The sequence below is a fragment of the Ranitomeya imitator genome, chromosome 1, assembly GCF_032444005.1.
Source record: "Ranitomeya imitator isolate aRanImi1 chromosome 1, aRanImi1.pri, whole genome shotgun sequence".
NCBI classification, from domain to species: domain Eukaryota; kingdom Metazoa; phylum Chordata; class Amphibia; order Anura; family Dendrobatidae; genus Ranitomeya; species Ranitomeya imitator.
In genome coordinates this window covers 106,037,270-106,059,463 of record NC_091282.1, presented here as the reverse complement: position 1 = coordinate 106,059,463, position 22,194 = coordinate 106,037,270, and the positions used below count along the sequence as shown (strand labels likewise).

Here is a 22,194-nt window from a genome sequence, read left to right as displayed (position 1 = left end):
AGCCAGGCTCCTGCTACGCGTTGATACTAAACACATTTTTGTTACCTGGTTCCTACTAGCCATTCTACATATCTCCCCTCCCTGTGGTGTTAGAACGGATGGAGACCCTGGAAGGCGTTCGCCATGTTGTGGAGATCTCAGAAATATACACAATCTACGGCATAGATGTATAGTATCTCCATAACTCCTTACGGAATTATGTTTTTAGAACGTTCTTTGGCAGCGTCAGCATGACTCTATATTGCAAGCAAGCCTTTGTCCTGATCTGAGCTGGCTCAAGGTGTGAGGACTGTCACTCACAGCGTTTGGAGGCTTAACCATCTGCTGAGCTAGATGTCAGCTTTCTCCTTGAGGCTTTGAGATTATTGGTGTGATGGTTCCATCCCAGGGTGTCTGGGGTACAGGGGCGTGCTGAAGCTGTCAGTACTTTGATTGACAGCATAACCATTTAGTCTGGTTCAGGGGCGTGCTGAGCTGTCGGTGTTTATTGACAGATCGACTAGCCAATCTGTGACTGGGAGGTGTCGACTGTCTCAGGTGTTCACTATCCTAGGTAATTGTCATGCCTACTTAAGGCTACGTTCACACTAGAGTTGCGCCGCCCTGCGTCGGCGACGCAACGCGCGACGCACGAAAAAACGCGCGCGTCGTTTTTTGACCAAAATCGGACGCACAGAAAATGCAACTTGTTGCATTTTCTTGCGTCCGACGCTAGCGTCGGAAACGACGCAAGTGTCGAAAAACGCCACCCTAAAAACGCACGCGTCCCCTATGTTAAACATAGGGGCGCGTCGCCGCTGCGTCGCCGCTGCGTCGCCGCTGCGTCGCCGGCGCAACAGCGACGCACATTGGCGGAACGCCAATGTGAACGTAGCCTAACTGAGCAGCTTCTCCCAGACCATTGCCAGACGTACATTCTTCTTGTGAGGTTTGTGCTTTGTGCTCTCCTGTGCCTTGAGTTCTATATGTTTGATCTGATTCCTGACCTTGGACTTTGTTCTGACCAACCGCCTGTTTAACCCTTTCAGCTCTGATCCGTTATCCTCCCGGTACTCTGACCTTGGGAACGTTACCTGACTATGCTTTTTTCTCTTTCTTCTGTTTATGATGTACCCTCCTGGCTTCTGACCTTGAACTCCCTGACCACTCTGACTCACGACTTAGCTGTGAGAAGTGACTAGCGTCACAATTGGACTTCCTTCTGAGTCAGTGCTGGACAAAGGAAAATGTTTTTTTATAATCCCAGGCCAAATAGGATACAAATGATTGGCATGAAATTATATCTCCAATATTCTTCACAGGTGGGTCTTTATTTTAGCCAACAGCAATGAGGGATATGATATGAGAAATATCGTTTGAACAAGCACATGATCCATGTTATGTTGGTTGGATCACATAGTGTGGGCAGCCGTATCAGGACCCCATTTTGATATTTGTTATGAGACCTTCTATTTTTTCTGAAAACCTATGTAATTATTTGATGGGAAACATATACAAGACTGGACTAACATGCACCCCCCTTATTTCCTCTATCCCCATGTTTTAAGTATTGTAAGGAGGCTAATGGCTGTGTAATCAATGGAAGGTATGTGTCACAAGAGATGGCTGCTCTCTGTGATGTAACCCGGAGTATTTTTGTTAGTTCACGTAAGCACTAAGATGTCGTTTGATGCACCTGGGTCCGGGTTGCGGGTAGCTATGAGAGATGGGTGGGTCTGGCTACCCAGATACCTCACCTCTGGGTGTGGTTACAACTTATGTAATGGAGGCTGTTGTTTGGCACATGGTCTGTGTGTTGGGAGGAAGAAGGACTCCTGTGTGTGTGGCTCCAGACCGAGCCTGCGTGCTGCACATTACCCCCAGCCTGTGTATCCACAGGCCTGGTGGAGCAGAGCCCTGCTAAGGACATTTATGCTTTGTTTTTGCCTGCTCTAAAGGCTGTTTACTTTTTGTTGGTGTTTCTGGGTTTATGAAGCGAATAAACCCACATGAACTTTTTAAAGGAATGTGCCTAATGTTTTCCTTCCGTCGCACCTGAGTGAGTACAACTCTTAGAGTATTTTCATCTTGGACCCTAAAATGAGTATCATTAGTACTTGCAAGATTAGTACATTGAATTACAAGGCTTGTTGCTTTATGGAAAAAAAAGTGTCAAATGAAAACAGCAATTTTTTTTTTACCCCACTGAAGTCAACTGTATAAAGGTAACCCCTGCCAGCAGGGCCGCCATCAGGGCATGACAGCCGTGACTGGCGTATGGAGCCCGGTGAGCAGAGGGGGCCCGCATCGGGCCCCGTCTCATCTGGTCACCGGGCCCCCCCCTGCAGGCGCTGCGGCAGCGGCACACTATTGACGTGCGGGCCCGCGCCCGCACTTCAATAGTTAACAGCCGCCAGCCAGTCTGAGGCTGGCAGCTGAACAGGGCCGCAGTGCGCACTCGCCGGCGTCGCCGGCGTCTGACGTCATTGTCAGCCGCCGGGCCCAGCGAGTGCGTCTGTGTGGAGCCTGGGGGGATCTTCGCCCGGCGCAGGAGCATGGCCAGGTAAGAAGTCGTGGCTTTTTTTTTTCTTTGAGAGCTGCGATCCAGGTGGGTCCGGGGGGCAGGATGATGGACACACAGGGGCAGAAATGCTGGACACAGTGGGGCAGAATGGTGGACACACAGGGGAAGAAATGCTGGACACAGTGGGACAGAATGGTGGACACACAGTGGGGCAGAATGCTGGACACACAGGGGCAGAATGGTGGACACAGTGGGGCAGAATGCTGGACACACAGGGGCAGAAATGCTGGACACAGTGGGACAGAATGGTGGACACACAGTGGGGCAGAATGGTGGACACACAGGGGCAGAATGGTGGACACACAGGGGCAGAATGGTGGACACACAGGGGCAGAATGGTGGACACAGTGGGGCAGAATGCTGGACACAGTGGGGCAGAAATGCTGGACACAGTGGGGCAGAATGGTGGACACACAGGGGCAGAAATGCTGGACACAGTGGGACAGAATGGTGGACACACAGTGGGGCAGAATGCTGGACACACAGGGGCAGAATGGTGGACACACAGGGGCAGAAATGCTGGACACAGTGGGGCAGAATGCTGGACACACAGGGGCAGAAATGCTGGACACAGTGGGACAGAATGGTGGACACACAGTGGGGCAGAATGCTGGACACACAGGGGCAGAATGGTGGACACAGTGGGCAGAATGCTGGACACACAGGGGCAGAAATGCTGGACACAGTGGGACAGAATGGTGGACACACAGTGGGGCAGAATGCTGGACACACAGGGGCAGAATGGTGGACACAGTGGGGCAGAATGCTGGACACAGTGGGGCAGAATGGTGGACACAGTGGGGCAGAAATGCTGGACACAGTGGGGCAGAATGGTGGACACACAGGGGCAGAAATGCTGGACACAGTGGGACAGAATGGTGGACACACAGTGGGGCAGAATGCTGGACACACAGGGGCAGAATGGTGGACACACAGGGGCAGAAATGCTGGACACAGTGGGGCAGAATGGTGGACACAGTGGGGCAGAATGCTGGACACAGTGGGACAGAATGGTGGACACACAGGGGCAGAAATGCTGGACACAGTGGGGCAGAAATGCTGGACACAGTGGGGCAGAATGGTGGACACACAGGGGCAGAAATGCTGGACACAGTGGGACAGAATGGTGGACACACAGTGGGGCAGAATGGTGGACACACAGTGGGGCAGAATGCTGGACACACAGGGGCAGAATGGTGGACACAGTGGGGCAGAATGCTGGACACAGTGGGGCAGAAATGCTGGACACAGTGGGGCAGAATGCTGGACACAGTGGGGCAGAAATGCTGGACACAGTGGGGCAGAATGGTGGACACACGGGCAGAAATGCTGGACACAGTGGGACAGAATGGTGGACACACAGTGGGGCAGAATGCTGGACACACAGGGGCAGAATGCTGGACACACAGGGGCAGAAATGCTGGACACAGTGGGGCAGAATGGTGGACACAGTGGGGCAGAATGCTGGACACACAGGGGCAGAAATGCTGGACACAGTGGGACAGAATGGTGGACACACATTGGGGCAGAATGCTGGACACACAAGGGCAGAATGGTAGGCACAGTGGGGCAGAATGCTGGACACACAGGGGCAGAAATGCTGGACACAGTGGGACAGAATGGTGGACACACAGTGGGGCAGAATGCTGGACACACAGGGGCAGAATGCTGGACACAGTGGGGCAGAATGCTGGACACACAGGGGCAGAAATGCTGGACACAGTGGGGCAGAATGCTGGACACAGTGGGGCAGAAATGCTGGACACAGTGGGGCAGAATGGTGGACACACAGGGGCAGAAATGCTGGACACAGTGGGACAGAATGGTGGACACACAGGGGCAGAAATGCTGGACACAGTGGGGCAGAATGCTGGACACAGTGGGGCAGAATGGTGGACACACAGGGGCAGAAATGCTGGACACAGTGGGACAGAATGGTGGACACACAGTGGGGCAGAATGGTGGACACACAGTGGGGCAGAATGGTGGACACACAGGGGCAGAATTGTGGACACAGTGGGGCAGAATTGTGGACACAGTGGGGCAGAATGCTGGACACAGTGGGGCAGAATGCTGGACACACAGTGGGGCAGAATGCTGGACACACAGTGGGGCAGAATGCTGGACACACAGTGGGGCAGAATGCTGGACACACAGTGGGGCAGAATGCTGGACACACAGTGGGGCAGAATGCTGGACACACAGTGGGGCAGAATGCTGGACACACAGTGGGGCAGAATGCTGGACAAACAGTGGGGCAGAATGCTGGACACACAGTGGGGCAGAATGTTGGAGACAGTGGGGCAGAATGCTGGAGACAGTGGGGCAGAATGCTGGACACAGTGGGGCAGAAATGCTGGACACAGTGACAGGGGCAGAATGCTGGACACAGTGACAGGGGCAGAATGCTGGACACAGGGGCAGACTGTGAGACCCAGGGGCAGAATGCTGGACATTGGGGCAGAATGCGAGACACGGGGCAGAATGGAGATACGGGGCATGATTGGAGACACGGGGCAGGATGAAAGACATGGGGGCATGACTGGAGACAGATGGGGCAGGATTGGAGACAGATGGGGCAGAATGGAGACACAGGGGGCATGATTGGAGACAAGTGTCAGGATTGCAGACATGGGGGCATGGTTGGAGACATAGGGGGCAGAATGGAGACATGGGGCATGATTGGAGACACTGGGGGCAGAATTGGAGACAGATCGTGCAGGATCATGGGGCAGGATAGATATGATGGAGACAGATGGGGCAGGATGGAGAGATCACATGGGGCGATCATATGGGGCAGGATGGGGAGATCATATGGGGCAGAATGGATACTCATGAGGGCAGGATGGGAGAACATATGGCTGACACCAGGAATGAGACACACGGGGCCAGGCTGGGGGATATTATTAATACCATAGGGGCTAATTTAGGGATATTATTACTGCAGTGATGTATTTATTTTATTTTTTGAGTATACTGTTTTAAATGGGGGGCGGTCCTGTTACTGTATAGAGTGATATTATGTCGCCTTCTTCATGTGGTGTAATGTAGAAGTTGTGAAAAATTAAGTAATGTGTTCTGCAAGCGGAGCTCGAGATAACTGTGTTATTTCCTGCAGAGAGAAGTCCTGGCTGGATGAAATGATGGCGGTCTGTGCTGGATGAAAGATGAAGGACTTCACCTAGAGACGTCACTGGTGAGTCAGTGTGTTACCTATACACTGACACTATACACTGTATACAGAGCTCCTGTGGATAATTTCACTAGTGATCACTATATTATCTGTACACAGACACTGCATACTAAGTACAGATCTCCTGTGTATAATGGCACTTATGGTGATAGTATGGTGCTTTTTTTAAAATTACTGATCAGAATTTTAGTATTCAGTCATCATTTGGGGGGGTAATATGTGGTCTGGACATGGTGTTGTGGTATTTGTTCCTTGTATGTGATATTATTCGATCACTGTGGTGGTAATATGTCATCTGGTCATGGTGTTGTGGTATTTGTTCCTTCTATGTGATATTATTGGTCATTTTAAAAATTGAAAAATAAATAAAAATATACCTAAATTGTATTGCATATTTTAACAAATATTTAATAGGTTACAGTAGAGTAGGGCCCGGCCAAAAGTGTCTACCGTGTTATGGTGGCGGCTTAAAAAATCTTTTGGCCAAAACAAAAGCTGCCTGCTATGTATGTGATCTGGTGATGGGAACTGTTAATGTGTGATTGGTGAGAAGTGGAGTTTTTCCAAGAGAGAGCGGTGGGACTGTGGACAGTTCGAGGGGTGGAGCCTGGAGGCGGGGCTGGGGTGGAGCCTGGGCGGAGTCTCAAGGGGGCCCCGAAATTTCTAGTGGCAGCCCTGCCTGCCAGCTCTTATTTTGCTGATAGACCTTCCCATGCCTTTTTATGTAAGCTACTAATTTCTCTCTTCATTAGGCATTCTCTGCCTAATCTAATATAGGCAATTTTCAGAAATCACTTAATAAAAAGCTTTTTATTATATGCAAATTACTATTGAATAGTCATGTGGGTGGAGTCCAGAAGAGAAACAGTCACATAGACAGTGCTCCAAAACTTCCCCTCCTGGCTTGATTGACATCTCTGTGGCAGCGCCATCTATGTAACGGTTCCTCATCTGGAATATGCTCTGATTACTATTTTAAAGTAATTTTCATAAAGTGCATAGTGTTTCATAAAGTGATTTCTGTGATTTGTCTACATCGTATTTAGCATTCAGAAGCATTTTCTCACGTTGCTAGTGGGAATCTCACCAAGGTCACGGCAATTCAGCCCAGATGGGAATGGAGCCTCAGTGACCGGATGTAACCTCAATGACGTTACCATCAGTCACTGAGGCTGCGCTTGCAGCAGTTCAGTCACCAGTGGTTCTCAGCCTGGATGGTCGCATTTTTGCACTGTCTAGGTTGAAAACTGTTTATCCCCCAAACATGGATTACGGCATGGGACAGAACAACAGACAGGTATGGTATATTGTTGCTTTTTTATTTTAGTTTTATTACAGGAGATCGAGGGCTTTGATGGAATTAGGCGAGGTCGTAAGTATAGTTTAATTATGATTATTAAAGGAGTCTGTGTCTTTCTTTCAATTAAAGGACTTTATTCTGGCTGTGTCTTTATTTACCATATAATTATAGGATTAGTAATGGATAGGTGTCTTATAGACGCCTCTTCATTACTAAGCCGTAGGCTTGATGTCACCTGACATTACAAAGGTGACATCAACCCCACAAATATTAACCCCACTTGCCACTGCTTCAGGGCAAGTGGGAATAGTCAGACATAGCACCAGAATTGGCGCATCTAATAGATGTGCCTTTTCTGGGCAGCTGCTGGCTGCTATTTTTAGGCTGGGTGGGCCAATATCCATGGCCTCTTACCATTTTGAGAATACCAGCCCCCAGCTGTCTGCTTTAGCAAGGTTGGTTGTCAAAACTGTAATGTAATTAAAAAATACGGCTTGGGGACCCCTCTATACTTGATAACTAGCCTGGGGGTTGCAGCCCCCAGCTGTGAGTTTTGCCTGGCTGGTTAACAAAAATATAGAGGATCTCACGCCGTTTTTTGTTACATCGTTGGAGCGACTGATGAATACTCCCATCTGCCGCACCTGCTCTCACTGTTATTAGCGGCAGCAGGTGTCGGATGATGGGATGAGTAGTCCCATCAGCTGACACCAGTGACAGAAGGTAAACTTTATACCTTCAGTCACAGCTGAGTGCTCACGCTGTCATTTGACAGTGTGGGAAGTGCAGCTCTCTGACCGGTGGGGATGGTTTCACCGCCGATCAGAAGCGGTGTTTGCCGTGCACATTACAGTGTAGCAAACACAAGATGTTCGAGCCCTCCATTCAACTTTTTTTAACTGTTCGGCCGAACCCGCCGTACCCGAACATCCAGGTGTGCACCCATTATCACCTTTGTTTGCGAAGACCACCAAGACATCACACCAGCAATCCTCCAAGAGTACTCCAAGAAGACACTAGCCGACTGCTAATACTTCCAACCAGATATAGGGAAATTGAGCTAACACCAGCACCTTGCTGAAGAGACTGAAGGTATTTAAACCTTCAGCAAGGGTGTGTTAATTAGCAGCAGATGGTGAGGGTAACTGTTGGGTCATAGAGGGAGAAGGATATCACTCTATAACACAGATGCAAAAATCAAGAAAGTGCTTGTAGAGCTAATCGCCATGCGCTTCTACAGCCGGATCCAGGATGACTGTCTGTCCTACCTGACACACCCGTAACACATGATGAGAAACATTAGTTTATGTAAGTAATAGTGGTAATTAAGGGGCAAAAAAGCTGTTAGGTGCCTTAGATGCTTCTTAAGTGGTTAGTGGACCACAATCCGTATAGGGAAGGGGTCATGGACTGGTGAAATAGGATGACCCTTTTTCCAGTGTGGGTTCTGTCCCTCCCCCTTCTTTTTTTTCCTAGTTGCCTGCTAGTCTTGTTTGGCTCGCTTAGGGGTTAATCCTGGCTGTACCATTAGGTGATGTGAAGGGGAGGTTGGTTTGTTGGTTCTTCTCCGATACCCACTGTAAAGGAGCTTCCCTCCCTTTAGTTGATATATGAACATATCAAGTATTTTTATGAGGTATAATACTGTTTCTATTGTTTAATATGTCACAGATATTGACAGGTTTTGAGCTTTAAACGAACTGAAGAAGGACTTTCCCACCGAGTGTCCACTGGTCCATACCCTTTCGGCTCGATGATAGTTATTATAAAGAAATACAGTTTGGATAAACATATCTCTTTACAGATAACTTCTCTTCACATATAGTGTTGTCTTAACCTAAGCAGAACTGTACCTCGCTCATGCAGTGAGGTGGGGGGAGAGGGATGAGTCCAGTTCTGTAGCTCTCTCACTTCTATCTTGAAGTAATAACGATGCTCCTGGTTGTCCTCACTGTTTCTATGCTTACCGCAATCACTTCCCAGGAAGAATTGGTCTATACATCTTATATTTAAACAGAAAAAGGTCAGCACTTGTTTTTTATCCGTGAGGTGCTTATAAGAAGGTTTGATACTGATTTTTAAAGATACAGCACTCTCATTGGTTGATACTCTTTAAACTTTTTGTTCAAAAAATATTTAATCCAAATGAAACACAAATATATTACAGGAATAACTGTAACTCAGGAATTCTGTGACTCTTTCAATATATAATGTTTCGGCTTCTCCCGAGCCTTGTTCACATATAGTCACAGTGACAAGTAGAAACAGTAAATCTCCAAGAAGAACACCAAAGGCTGCTAGCTCGGAATGCCTAAATACTAGCAGCCTTTGGTTTTATTCTTGGAGATTTCTTTGATCATCTGAAAATAAAAGTGTAAAGAGTATCTACCAATGAAAGTGCTGTGTGTGGTCTATTCAGCTTGTCTGATTTCAGTCTGACTGGAGACTCTCTAGCAGACACCTTCCTCTTGGAAGTCCTAGACACCATAACAACTTTCCCAGTATGGACTGGGGCTGCGCTAACCACTCCCTGTTGTTCAGCTTCTATCTGTCACAATAGCATTGTACATCTCCAGGACTAACGCGATATTACTTCTTCCATATGGTACCACATTGCAGCACTATATTATGGAGGTATTCTCCGCTATATGCATTACCAAAGTGCAACTTGAAACCCTAAATGACCCACAGGATTAATTTGTTCCTGAGGCCAGATGAGAACTAAATATTTACTAGCCATCATAATCATCTGAATATCTTTGCACTATTACTCACTGCACTACATTAGGATTCATAATCTTGCTTCACAGAATGCACTTATCTGTAAGTTATATTTGCTGAGTCTAGAAATAATATGTATATTATTCTTTTCCCAACAGAAAGAGCATAGTACACCAGCAGAATCCCCTTTGTCAGCACCACCTGCAATAGAAAAAGCTGAACAGTTGAAAGATGAAGGTAAGCATCTTGCATTGAGTGAAGATGACCTGGTGAGATTTAACAAAAGCCTCCACTTCCCAACATTTTTATGTAAACGTGAGGGTATGTGTCCACGTGCAGTAAACGCTGCGTGTTTGACGCTGCATAGGGACGCAGCGTCAAACACGCAGCGTCCAGATGATACAGCATAGTGGAGGGGATTGAATGAAATCCCGTCTCCACTATGCGTGGTAACACGCACGCGGCGGCCCTGCGACTCCGGACATGCTGCGCGTCTTTTCAGATCGCAGCATGTCCGTATATCTTGCGGCGACGCTGCATCGCCGCAAGATATAGCACAGGGCGCTATGGTGGGGAGCGATGATGCCGGATGTGTGCTGTGAACACATTGGCATCATCGCGTCCCAGAAGGGGGCGGGGCTTACCACAGAGCGGCTAAGCCGCTCCGGCGATACCGCCGGCCATCCTGAACGTGGACACGCAGCCTGATACTGAATAGCAGAAAACTGATTTAAAGGTGACAACAGAATAATCCATTCCATGAAAACTAATGTTCACCCGTGTATTTTATATTTAATACCAGTACTAGCATTCATCTTCCAAGACCATTTTACCAAAAAACTGAAATCTCATTTTATTGCAAAACTTACATTAATCTATAGAAATTTGATTTAAGCCAAGTCCCAAGGAGGCATGAGGCTACTAGACATTATTCCATTCTACAGAATGACTAAATTATATATATTGAAGTGGGTTCATCATACAATGGTTGGTCCCTGTCGTCGCCACCTAATGTGGGACGTTCTTAGACATTGTGCCTGTTCCAAATTAAATTGGAAACTCCAAAAACGTGCACGGAAGAGCCACCCTAATACATTAAGAATTAAAGCAGATCTCTCTTTATTAATTGGCTCATCTTATCTCTAAATATGTCCAGGCATTAGCATACATACTTCTAATTTGCGAAGTTAACACCCAGTTTGTGGTCTAGGGGACATACTAGCCTCTAAGTTTTGTTTCTCTCACTTTTCTATGTTTTTTCTAAGTCCGTTACACAAAGACATTCCGGAGACCCCTTAGCTGATCATGGACTCCATCTTGGAAGAAAAGAAATACATGTAGAAAGAAACTAAAATAAAGTCAGGATAGATTAAATATAAATCCTGCCCTCACAGTCCTCGGAAAGAGACCTTACAGCTGCAGTGCTGGGGTCCTGGGTTCAATCCCACCAAGGACAACATCTGTAAGGAGTTTGTATGTTCTTCCCATGTTGGTGTAGGTTTCCTCCAGGTTCTCTGGTTTCCTCCCGCACTCCAAAGACATAGTAATAGGAAATCTAGATTTCCAGGTCTGGCTAAGACCACCTGCACTCTGAGACTCTTCTATTAGTTTCCCATCTTGCCTTCCTGAGAAGTGATTCTACCGTCCCTGTTGCTTGTCTGTTGTAAGGCTTGCTACTTCTTTACAATATTAGCTATCTCCAGCACACACCCGGATACAGCTCTGAGAGTCCGATATCTTCTCTGGTTCACTACCATCTGACTACAAAACCAGGAATTAACACATAGGTCCCTATTACTCTTCCCCAACTATGGACTGGAACTACCGTTAACCCCGTCACCCCTGACTAACAGGAACTGCAGCCTCCAGAAGGATAAAACATGCAATAACATTTTGCATACTATTAAAATAACAGTGGTCTTCAGAGGAGTGTCATGCCATCTTCTCCATTTATACACATAAGTGAATGAAAAAAATAAAATTATGGATTAACCCTAAGCATAGACCATTAGTGCTGTCTTTTCTAACAATTAAATACATGGGTTGCAAGAAATATGGTTTCATTAGACCTCCATCCCCAGCTCAACCTGATCTGTATTTAATAACCCTGTCTTCTCTGGGGGTTTGAAGCACACACACATATTATGTATTTTTTTACATTTTTTTAAATCTAGCAAACTGAGACCCTTGACCTCTTTTCCTAGTTGACTGTTCCTTGAGTTTTGATGTTTCAAAAGGACTCTTCCTGAAGTAGGGAGAGATTAAGACCACTATTCCATCGATATCCACTTGAGAAGCTGAGTCAGAAGTCAGTTCTCCAGGGACCAATGAACTATAAGGGTATGTGCACACGTATTCTGGAGGACTGCGGATTTTTCCGCAGCTGATTTGGAAAAACCGCAGTGCAAAACCGTTGCAGTTTTTCCTGCGGATTTATCGCGGTTTCTACTGCGGATTCCACTGCGGCTTTACACCTGCAGTTTTCTATTGGAGCAGATGTAAAACCGCAGCAGAATCCGCACAAAGAATTGACATGCTGCAGAATGTAAACCGCTGCGTTTCCGCGTGTTTTTTCCGCAGCATGTGCACTGCGGATTTCGTTTCCCATAGGTTAACATAGTAATAATAATAATCTTTATTTTTAATAATCTTTATTTTTATATAGCGCTAACATATTCCGCAGCGCTTTACAGTTTGCACACATTATCATCGCTGTCCCCGATGGGGCTCACAATCTAAATTCACTATCAGAATGTCTTTGGAATGTGGGAGGAAACCGGAGAACCCGGAGGAAACCCACACAAACACGGAGAGAACATACAAACTCTTTGCAGATGTTGTCCTTGGTGGGATGTAAACTCATGGGAAACCGCTGCGGATCCGCAGCAGCGGAAACGCTGCGGATCCGCAGCAAAATCCGCAGCGTGTGCACACACCCTAAGGGTATGTTTCCACGTGGCGTTTTTTCTCAGCGTCCAATCCGCAGCGTCCATATGTTACAGCATAGTGGAGGGGATTTTGTGAAATCCGGTCTCCATTATGCGTACTGTAAGACTCATGCTGGTGTGGTAGTTGGAGGCAGATATATCTCGCCCAGGTGTTTGTCCTATGTGAATTAGGCCACTCAGTATCTTCAGGGTGCTAATGGGTTAATGGTTGCAGGAATAAAAGATGACCAGCTGGGTGTTTCCAGTGTCTGCCTGGGGCACACAGATTGCCTGCCTGTGTGAGACAAACGTGAGTGAAGAGCTCTGCTCAAGATCTGTGTGATGTTAGCTGGGTGGGAGAAGCCCCCCCAGTTGTTGATATAGCAACGTATTTGTTTAGTTAGTGCCGGACAGGCTAGGATTTATTTTTATGTTTTGTTTTTTGTGTTGCTTTCACGTTAATAAATCTGACCTGAGGTCAGCCTGCTCAGAAACCTGCTGTACGCCTCAGATTCAATGCACAAACCACGTGACCTTTGACCCCAGCAAAGGCGATCCCAGAGTGTTTTGTCACAGTACATAGACACAGGCGGTAGACCTGCATATACGCACATTTGGCACGTCTTTATAGACCACAGTATGTCTATTTATCTTGCGGAGACGTTCTTTCTCCTCAAAATAAATTACACAGTCTATGAATATGATGCGGTGATTCTGCATGTGTTCAATGTACACATCTGGGATCACCGCACGTACAACAGGTAGAGTGCTTTGGGCGGAGCGGGGTATCCGCTGCGTCCACAGCGCAGAACTTCCGGACCGTGGAAACATGCCCTAAGGTTTTTGTCTTATTACACCAATCATCCATCTCTTGTAAATTACAGAAGACCAATCACAAAATTCTTTTTATCCTTTTATCATGAATCTTCTGCCCTCTGTTGGAGGAACAGTAAAGCAAGGGCCAAGTGTACAAGTATTTGGTGGAGTTGGAAAAAATGTCAAAATTTTGGTCATTCAGTAATAATCTTTATAATAGGGTGTGCTTGGAAGATCTGTGTTTTGTCACTGCCAGTGGCTCTTTTATCAGTTCCCGATGGTAACACCGCATTGTCCATGAGTAGCAAAAAAACTTACACGGCTTGCATGGGTATTTTTTTGCCATGAGAATGATAAAATTTGCTGCATTTCTACTGAGACTCTTGGGCAATGTGGTATTACCATGGAGCTCAAATATTGTAAGTGTAAAACGCACTATTTTCTGCTAAGTCCACAAAGTGGAAACTTTTTGAGAAAGGATGACAAGAAATTTTTTTTTAAGTCCAAATGTTATCCTAATGGTCTATGTGCCACTTTTTGTGCCACCTTTTGTTTTTTTTCCAATCACGTTCTGTAAGGTGTGACACAATCATACACCAAATCTCCAAACATCTTAATTGGAAGGATTGGCAGATATTTGTAAGAGTATTGTACAATCTGATTTTTGCACAGAAATTAGATTTGGCCATACTATAGTATATTTGGTTTCCACATAATTATTGTTCCTTTCAATTCTTGACTGTTTATGTCATTTTGTAGCCCTTTTTGATGAGTAGCGTCAATTAAATTAAAAAATATATTTTTGCAATATTATTAAAAATGTGAAATTTTTAATTTCAGGAAATAATTATATGAAGGAACAGAACTATGAGGCTGCATTGGATTGTTACTCACAGGCTGTAGAACTAGATCCGAACAATGCTGTGTATTACTGCAACAGGTAGTAATCTTTTATATTACTGCAGCTGGGACCCATAAAAAGGTTTGCCTAGGGACCTCCACCGACCTTGATTTAGTGCAGGGTCCCCAACCTTTCTTACATTGAGAGCCACATGTAATTCTGAGATATGGTTGTTAGCCATATTCCATGCACATAAATTTTGGAAGCCCACTGTGTGCCCCTTTTAAGTTGATAATTCCCCAGGTGCCCACTTATTAATTACTAATGTGGCAAATGCTGTTTAATAAAAAATAACAACTTTTTATTTTCATTCTGCAGATTTCTGTATTTACTTGCTTGCATGTATTAGGCCAGTTTCCAGGGTCAGACTGGGGAGTCTGGGGCCCACAGGGAAAATTGAGTCAACAGGCCCACCCTACAGCTATACGCAAAAATCTGTAAGCCGTTATCACCGTTATAATGGAGCATCGACTGTAAACCACAGGCGGCTCCTGCACATCTATTGTGTGCACCCCACAACTGGGGTGTACAATTACAGTAGTTTACATTAAAGGGCACCTTTGGTTAAAACAAGTTATAATAATAGCACTTACAAGGAATAAATACTGCCACACTATGACCACATAGCATACCTCCCAACTTTTGAAGATGGGAAAGAGGGACAAAGTTTGCGGCGCGCGACGCGCACCGTGGCAAATTTTAGGCCATGCCTCTGATCACACCCATTCATAACTAGTCACACCCATATCCACGTCCCAACCACACCCATTTAGCACTGCTGATCACACTGTTTCATAAAGAATAATTATAAACAAAAAAATATGGCCACACAGTGCTCCATACTGTATAATGGCCACACATGATGCTCCATACTGTATAATGACTGCACATGATGCTCCATACTGTATGTTGGCTGCACATGATGCTCCATACTGTATGTTGGCTGCACATGATGCTCCATACTGTATAATGACCGCACATGATGCTCCATACTGTATAAAGGCCGCATATGATGCTCCATAATGTATAATAGCTAAACATGATGCTCCATACTGTATAATGGCCACACAGTGCTCCATACTGTATAATGACCGCACATGATGCTCCATACCGTATAATGGCCACACATGATGCTCCATACTGTGTAATGGCCACACATGATGCTCCATACTGTATAATGGCCACACATGATGCTCCATACTGTATAATGACCGCACATGATTCTCCATACTGTATAATGGCCGCACATGATGCTCCATCTATATATATAATTGCCTAAGGGTTTTTCCGTCTGTCTGTCTGTCTGTCTGTCTGTCTGTCCTGGAAATCCCGGCTCTCTGATTGGTCGAGGCCGCCAGGCCTCGACCAATCAGAGACCGGCACAGCATCGACGTAGAAATCCCGCGTCTCTGATTGGTCGAGGCCGCCAGGCCTCGACCAATCAGCAACGGGCACAGCGACGATGATGTCATAAAGGACGTAGAAATCCCACGTTTCTGATTCAGCGACGGACACAGTATCGACGTAGATGTCATAATGGTTGCCATGGCGACGATGATGTCATAAAGGTTGCCTCGACCAATCAGCGACGGGCACAGTGTGCCGCGAATTCTGGAATCATCATTGTCCATATACTATGGCCTGGCGGCCTCGACCAATCAGAGACCGGCACAGCATCGATGTAGAAATCCCGCGCTTCTGATTGGTCGAGGCCGCCAGGCCTCGACCAATCAGAGACGGGCACAGCGACGATGATGTCATAATGGTTGCCATGGCGACGATGATGTCATAAAGGTTGCCTCGACCAATCAGCAACGGGAACAGTCTGCCGCGAATTCTGGAATCATCATTGTCCATATACTACGGGGACATGCATATTCTAGAATACCCGATGCGTTAGAATCGGGCCACAGTCTAGTACTGTATAATGGCCACACAATGCTCCATACTGTATAATGACCGCACATGATGCTCCATACTGTATAATGGCCACACATGATGCTCCATACTGTATAATGACTGCACATGATGCTCCATACTGTTTAATGACCGCACATGATGCTCCATACTGTATAATAATTGTCTAAGGGTTTTTCCGTCTGTCTGTCTTTCTGTCTGTCTGTCTGTCCTGGAAATCCCGCGGCCTTGACCAATCAGCGACGGGCACAGCATGGCGATGATGATGTCATAAAGGTTGCCTCGACCAATCAGCGATGGGCACAGTCTGCCGCGAATTCGCCTTGACTAATCAGCGACGGGCACAGTATCGACGTAGATGTCATAATGGTTGCCATGGCGACGATGTCATAAAGGTTGCCTCGACCAATCAGCGACGGGCATAGTCTGCCACGAATTCTGGTTTCATCATTGTCCATATACTACGGGGACATGCATATTCTAGAATACCCGATGCGTTAGAATCGGGCCATAATCTAGTACTGTATAATGGCCGCACATGATGCTCCATACTGTATAATGCCTGCACATGATGCTCCATACTGTATATTGGCTGCACATGATGCTCCATACTGTATAATGACCGCACATGATGCTCCATACTGTATAATGACTGCACATGACGCTCCATACTGTATATTGGCCGCATATGATACTTCATACCGTATAATGGCCACACATAGCTACTCCTACACATGCGGCTCTGCTCCGTACACTTTGCACACATGGCTCCGCTCCGTACACACGGCTCTACTCCATACACCTCGTACACATTCAGCTCCGCTCCATACACCTCGTACACATTCAGCTCCGCTCCATACACTTTGTACACATTCAGCTCCGCTCCATACACCTCATACACACACGGCTCTGCTCCGTACACCTCGTACACATTCAGCTCCGCTCCATACACCTCGTACACATTCAGCTCCGCTCCATACACCTCCTACACATTCATCTCCGCTCCATACATCTCATGCACACATGGCTCCGCTCCGTACACCTCATACACATTCAGCTCCGCTCCGTACACATCATACACATTCAGCTCCACTCCATACACCTTGTACATATTCAGCTCCACTCCATACACCTCGTACACATTCAGCTCCGCTCCATACACCTCATACACACTTGGCTCCGCTCCATACACCTCGTACACATTCAGCTCCACTTCATACACCTCGTACAAATTCAGCTCCGTTCCATACACACACGGCTCCGCTCCATACACCTCGTACACATTCAGCTCAGCTCCATACCCCTCGTACACATTCAGCTCCACTTCATACACCTCGTACACTTTCAGTTCCGTTCCATACACCTCGTACACATTCAGCTCCACTCCATACACCTCGTACACATTCAGCTCCGCTCCATACACCTCGTACACATTCAGCTCCGCTCCATGCACCTCGTACACATTCAGCTCCGCTCCATACACCTCGTACACATTCAGCTCCACTCCATACACCTCGTACACATTCAGCTCCGCTCCATACACCTCGTACACATTCAGCTCCGCTCCATGCACCTCGTACACATTCAGCTCCGCTCCATACACCTCGTACACATTCAGCTCCGCTCCATACACCTCGTACACATTCAGCTCCGCTCCATAAACCTCGTACACATTCAGCTACGCTGCATACACCTCATACACACTTGGCTCCGCTCCATACACCTCGTACACATTCAGCTCCGCTCCATACATCTCGTACACATTCAGCTCTGCTCTATACACACACGGCTTCACTCCATACACCTCGTACACATTCAGCTCCTCTCCATACACCTCGTACACATTCAGCTCCTCTCCATACACCTTGTACACATTCAGCTCCACTCCATACACCTCGTACACATTCAGCTCCGCTCCATACACCTCGTACACATTCAACTCCGCTCCATACACCTTGTACACATTCAGCTCTGCTCCATACACACACGGCTCCGCTCCATACACCTCGTACACATTCAGCTCCGCTCCATACACCTCATACACACACGGCTCTCCTCCATACACCTCGTACACATTCAGCTCCGCTCCATACACCTCGTACACATTCAGCTCCGCTCCATACACCTCATACACACATGGCTCCGCTCCATACACCTCGTACACATTCAGCTCCGCTCCATACACCTCATACACAAACGGCTCCGCTCCATACACCTCGTACACATTCAGCTCCACTCCATACACCTCGTACACATTCAGCTCCACTCCATACACACACGGCTCCGCTCCATACACCTCATACACATTCAGCTCCGCTCCATACACCTCATACACACACGGCTCCGCTCCATACTCCTCATACACACACGGCTCCGCTCCATACACCTTGTACACATTCAGCTCCGCTCCATACACCTCATACACACACGGCTCCGCTCCATACACCTTTGTTGTGAATTCTGTTGTCGAACTCCCTCCTGTGGTCGTGAATGGTACTTCGGCGAGTTCTGTCCATGGACTCCCTCTGGTGGCTGTGAGTGGAGCTGCTGCTTCTGAGGTTCCTTACACAGGTGACGTGGTTTATCCTTTGGTTGGCTGCTCTATTTAACTCCACTCAGATCGTTACTCCATGCCAGCTTTCAATGTTCCTGCATTGGTTCAGTTCGCTCTTGGATCTTTCTGGTGACCTGTCTACTCCAGCAGAAGCTAAGTTCCTGCTTGTTATTATTTGTTCATTGTTTCCTTGTCCAGCTGCATATTATGATTTTGCCTTGCTAGCTGGAAGCTCTGGGATGCAGAGTGGCATCTCCGCACCGTTAGTCGGTGCGGAGGTCTTTTTGCACACTCTGCGTGGTCTTTTGTAGTTTTTTGTGCTGACCGCAAAGATACCTTTCCTATCCTCTGTCTGTTTAGTAAGTCTGGCCTCCCTTTGCTGAAACCTGTTTCATTTCTGCGTTTGTGACTTTCATCTTTACTCACAGTCAATATATGTGGGGGGCTGCCTTTTCCTTTGGGGAATTTCTCTGAGGCAAGGTAGGCTTTATTTCTTATCTCTAGGGCTAGCTAGCACTTAGGCTGTGAAGAGGCGTCTAGGGAGAGTCAGGAACGCTCCACGGCTATTTCTAGTTGTGTGATAGGATTAGGGGTAGCGGTCAGCAGAGCTCCCACATCCCAGAGCTTGTCCTGTGTGAGTTTAACTATCAGGTCGTGCCAGGTGCTCCTAACCACCAGGTTCATAACAGTACAGCTGGCCCAAAGTATTAATGCATCTCAATAGAGGGATAAGAGAAGTTCTGAGACCATTTTTTTTTTCTTTGCACTGTGTTTTGTCTTTCTTTTCCCCTAAACCTTTGGGTGGTTCAGGACACATGTGTAGATATGGACATTCAAGGTCTGTCCTCTTGTGTGGATCATCTCACTGCAAGGGTACAAAACATTCAAGATTTTGTGGTTCAGAATCCGATGTTAGAGCCTAGAATTCCTATTCCTGATTTATTTTCTGGGGATAGATCTAAGTTCTTGAATTTCAAAAATAATTGTAAACTGTTTCTAGCTTTGAAACCCCGCTCCTCTGGTGACCCCGTTCAACAAGTAAAGATCATTATTTCTTTGTTGCGTGGTGACCCTCAAGACTGGGCATTTTCCCTTGTGCCAGGAGATCCTGCATTGCGTGATGTTGATGCATTTTTTTCTGGCGCTTGGATTGCTTTATGATGAACCAAATTCAGTGGATCAGGCAGAGAAAATCTTGCTGGCTTTGTGTCAGGGTCAGGATGAAGCGGAGGTGTACTGTCAGAAGTTTAGAAAGTGGTCTGTGCTTACTCAGTGGAATGAGTGTGCTCTGGCGGCAATTTTCAGAAAGGGTCTTTCTGAAGCCCTTAAGGATGTCATGGTGGGATTTCCCACGCCTGCTGGTCTGAATGAGTCTATGTCCTTGGCCATTCAGATCGATCGGCGCTTGCGTGAGCGCAAAGCTGTGCACCATTTGGCGGTAGTCTCTGAGCATAGGCCTGAGCCTATGCAATGTGATAGGACTTTGACCAGAGCTGAACGGCAAGAACACAGACGTCGGAATGGGCTGTGTTTTTACTGTGGTGAATCCACTCATGCTATCTCCGATTGTCCTAAGCGCACAAGGCGGTTCGCTAGGTCTGCCACCATTGGTACGGTACAGTCTAAATTTCTTTTGTCCGTTACTCTGATTTGCTCTCTGTCGTCCTATTCTGTTATGGCATTTGTGGATTCAGGCGCTTCCCTGAATTTGATGGACTTGGAGTTTGCCAGGCGCTGTGGTTTTTTCTTGGAGCCCTTGCAGTATCCTATTCCATTGAGAGGAATTGATGCTACGCCTTTGGCCAAGAACAAGCCTCAGTACTGGACTCAATTGACCATGTGCATGGCTCCTGCACATCAGGAGGATATTCGCTTTTTGGTGTTGCATAATCTGCATGATGTGGTCGTTTTGGGGTTGCCATGGCTACAGGTCCATAATCCAGTGTTGGATTGGAAATCTATGTCTGTGTCCGGCTGGGGTTGTCAGGGGGTACATGGTGATGTTCCATTGTTGTCAATTTCGCCTTCCACTCCTTCTGAGGTCCCTGAGTTTTTGTCAGATTACCGGGATGTATTTGAAGAGCCCAAATCCGGTGCCCTACCTCCTCTTAGGGATTGCGATCGTGCTATTAATTTGATTCCTGGTAGTAAGTTTCCTAAAGGCCGACTGTTTAATTTATCTGTGCCAGAGCACGCCGCTATGCGGAGTTATATAAAGGAATCCTTGGAGAAGGGTCATATTCACCCGTCGTCGTCACCATTGGGAGCAGGGTTCTTTTTTGTGGCCAAGAAGGATGGCTCTTTGAGACCTTGTATTGATTACCGCCTTCTTAATAAGATCACAGTCAAATTTCAGTATCCTTTGCCGCTGCTGTCTGATTTGTTTGCTCGGATTAAGGGGGCTAGTTGGTTCACCAAGATAGATCTTCGAGGGGCGTATAATCTTGTGCGAATTAAACAGGGCGATGAATGGAAAACAGCATTTAATACGCCCGAGGGCCATTTTGAGTACCTGGTTATGCCATTCGGGCTTTCTAATGCTCCATCTGTGTTTCAGTCCTTTATGCATGACATCTTCCGAGAGTACCTGGATAGATTCATTATTGTATATTTGGATGACATTTTGGTGTTTTCGGATGATTGGGAGTCTCATGTGAAGCAGGTCAGAATGGTGTTCCAGGTCCTTCGTGCGAATTCCTTGTTTGTGAAGGGGTCAAAGTGTCTCTTTGGAGTTCAGAAGGTTTCATTTTTGGGTTTCATTTTTTCCCCTTCTACTATCGAGATGGACCCTGTTAAAGTTCAGGCCATTTATGATTGGACTCAGCCGACATCTGTGAAGAGCCTGCAGAAGTTCCTGGGCTTTGCTAATTTTTACCGTCTCTTCATCGCTAATTTTTCTAGTATTGCTAAACCGTTGACTGATTTGACCAAGAAAGGTGCTGCTGTGGTCAATTGGTCCTCTGCGGCTGTAGAGGCTTTTCAGGAGTTGAAGCGTCGTTTTTCTTCTGCCTCTGTGTTGTGCCAGCCAGATGTTTTGCTCCCGTTTCAGGTCGAGGTTGTTGCTTCTGAGATTGGAGCAGGGGCTGTTTTGTCGCAAAAAAGTTCTGATGGCTCGGTGATGAAACCATGTGCCTTCTTTTCTAGAAAATTCTCGCCTGCTGAGCGCAATTATGATGTTGGCAATCGAGAGTTGTTGGCCATGAAGTGGGCATTCGAGGAGTGGCGACATTGGCTTGAAGGAGCTAAACATCGCGTGGTGGTCTTAACGGATCACAAGAATTTGACTTATCTCGAGTCTGCCA

The 22,194-nt window shown here is 46.8% G+C and overlaps 1 protein-coding gene across 2 annotated transcripts in view; it reads left to right on the top strand.

Annotated features, from left to right (window-relative positions):
* Nucleotides 1–22,194, top strand: part of SGTB (small glutamine rich tetratricopeptide repeat co-chaperone beta) — a 186,344-nt gene that overhangs the window by 130,992 nt on the left and 33,158 nt on the right. For both annotated transcript variants that reach the window (XM_069749520.1, XM_069749513.1), the window contains exons 4-5: nt 9,936–10,014; nt 14,361–14,460. In XM_069749520.1, the coding sequence (XP_069605621.1) occupies nt 9,936–10,014; nt 14,361–14,460 (179 nt within the window). The remainder of the gene's footprint in view (nt 1–9,935; nt 10,015–14,360; nt 14,461–22,194) is intronic.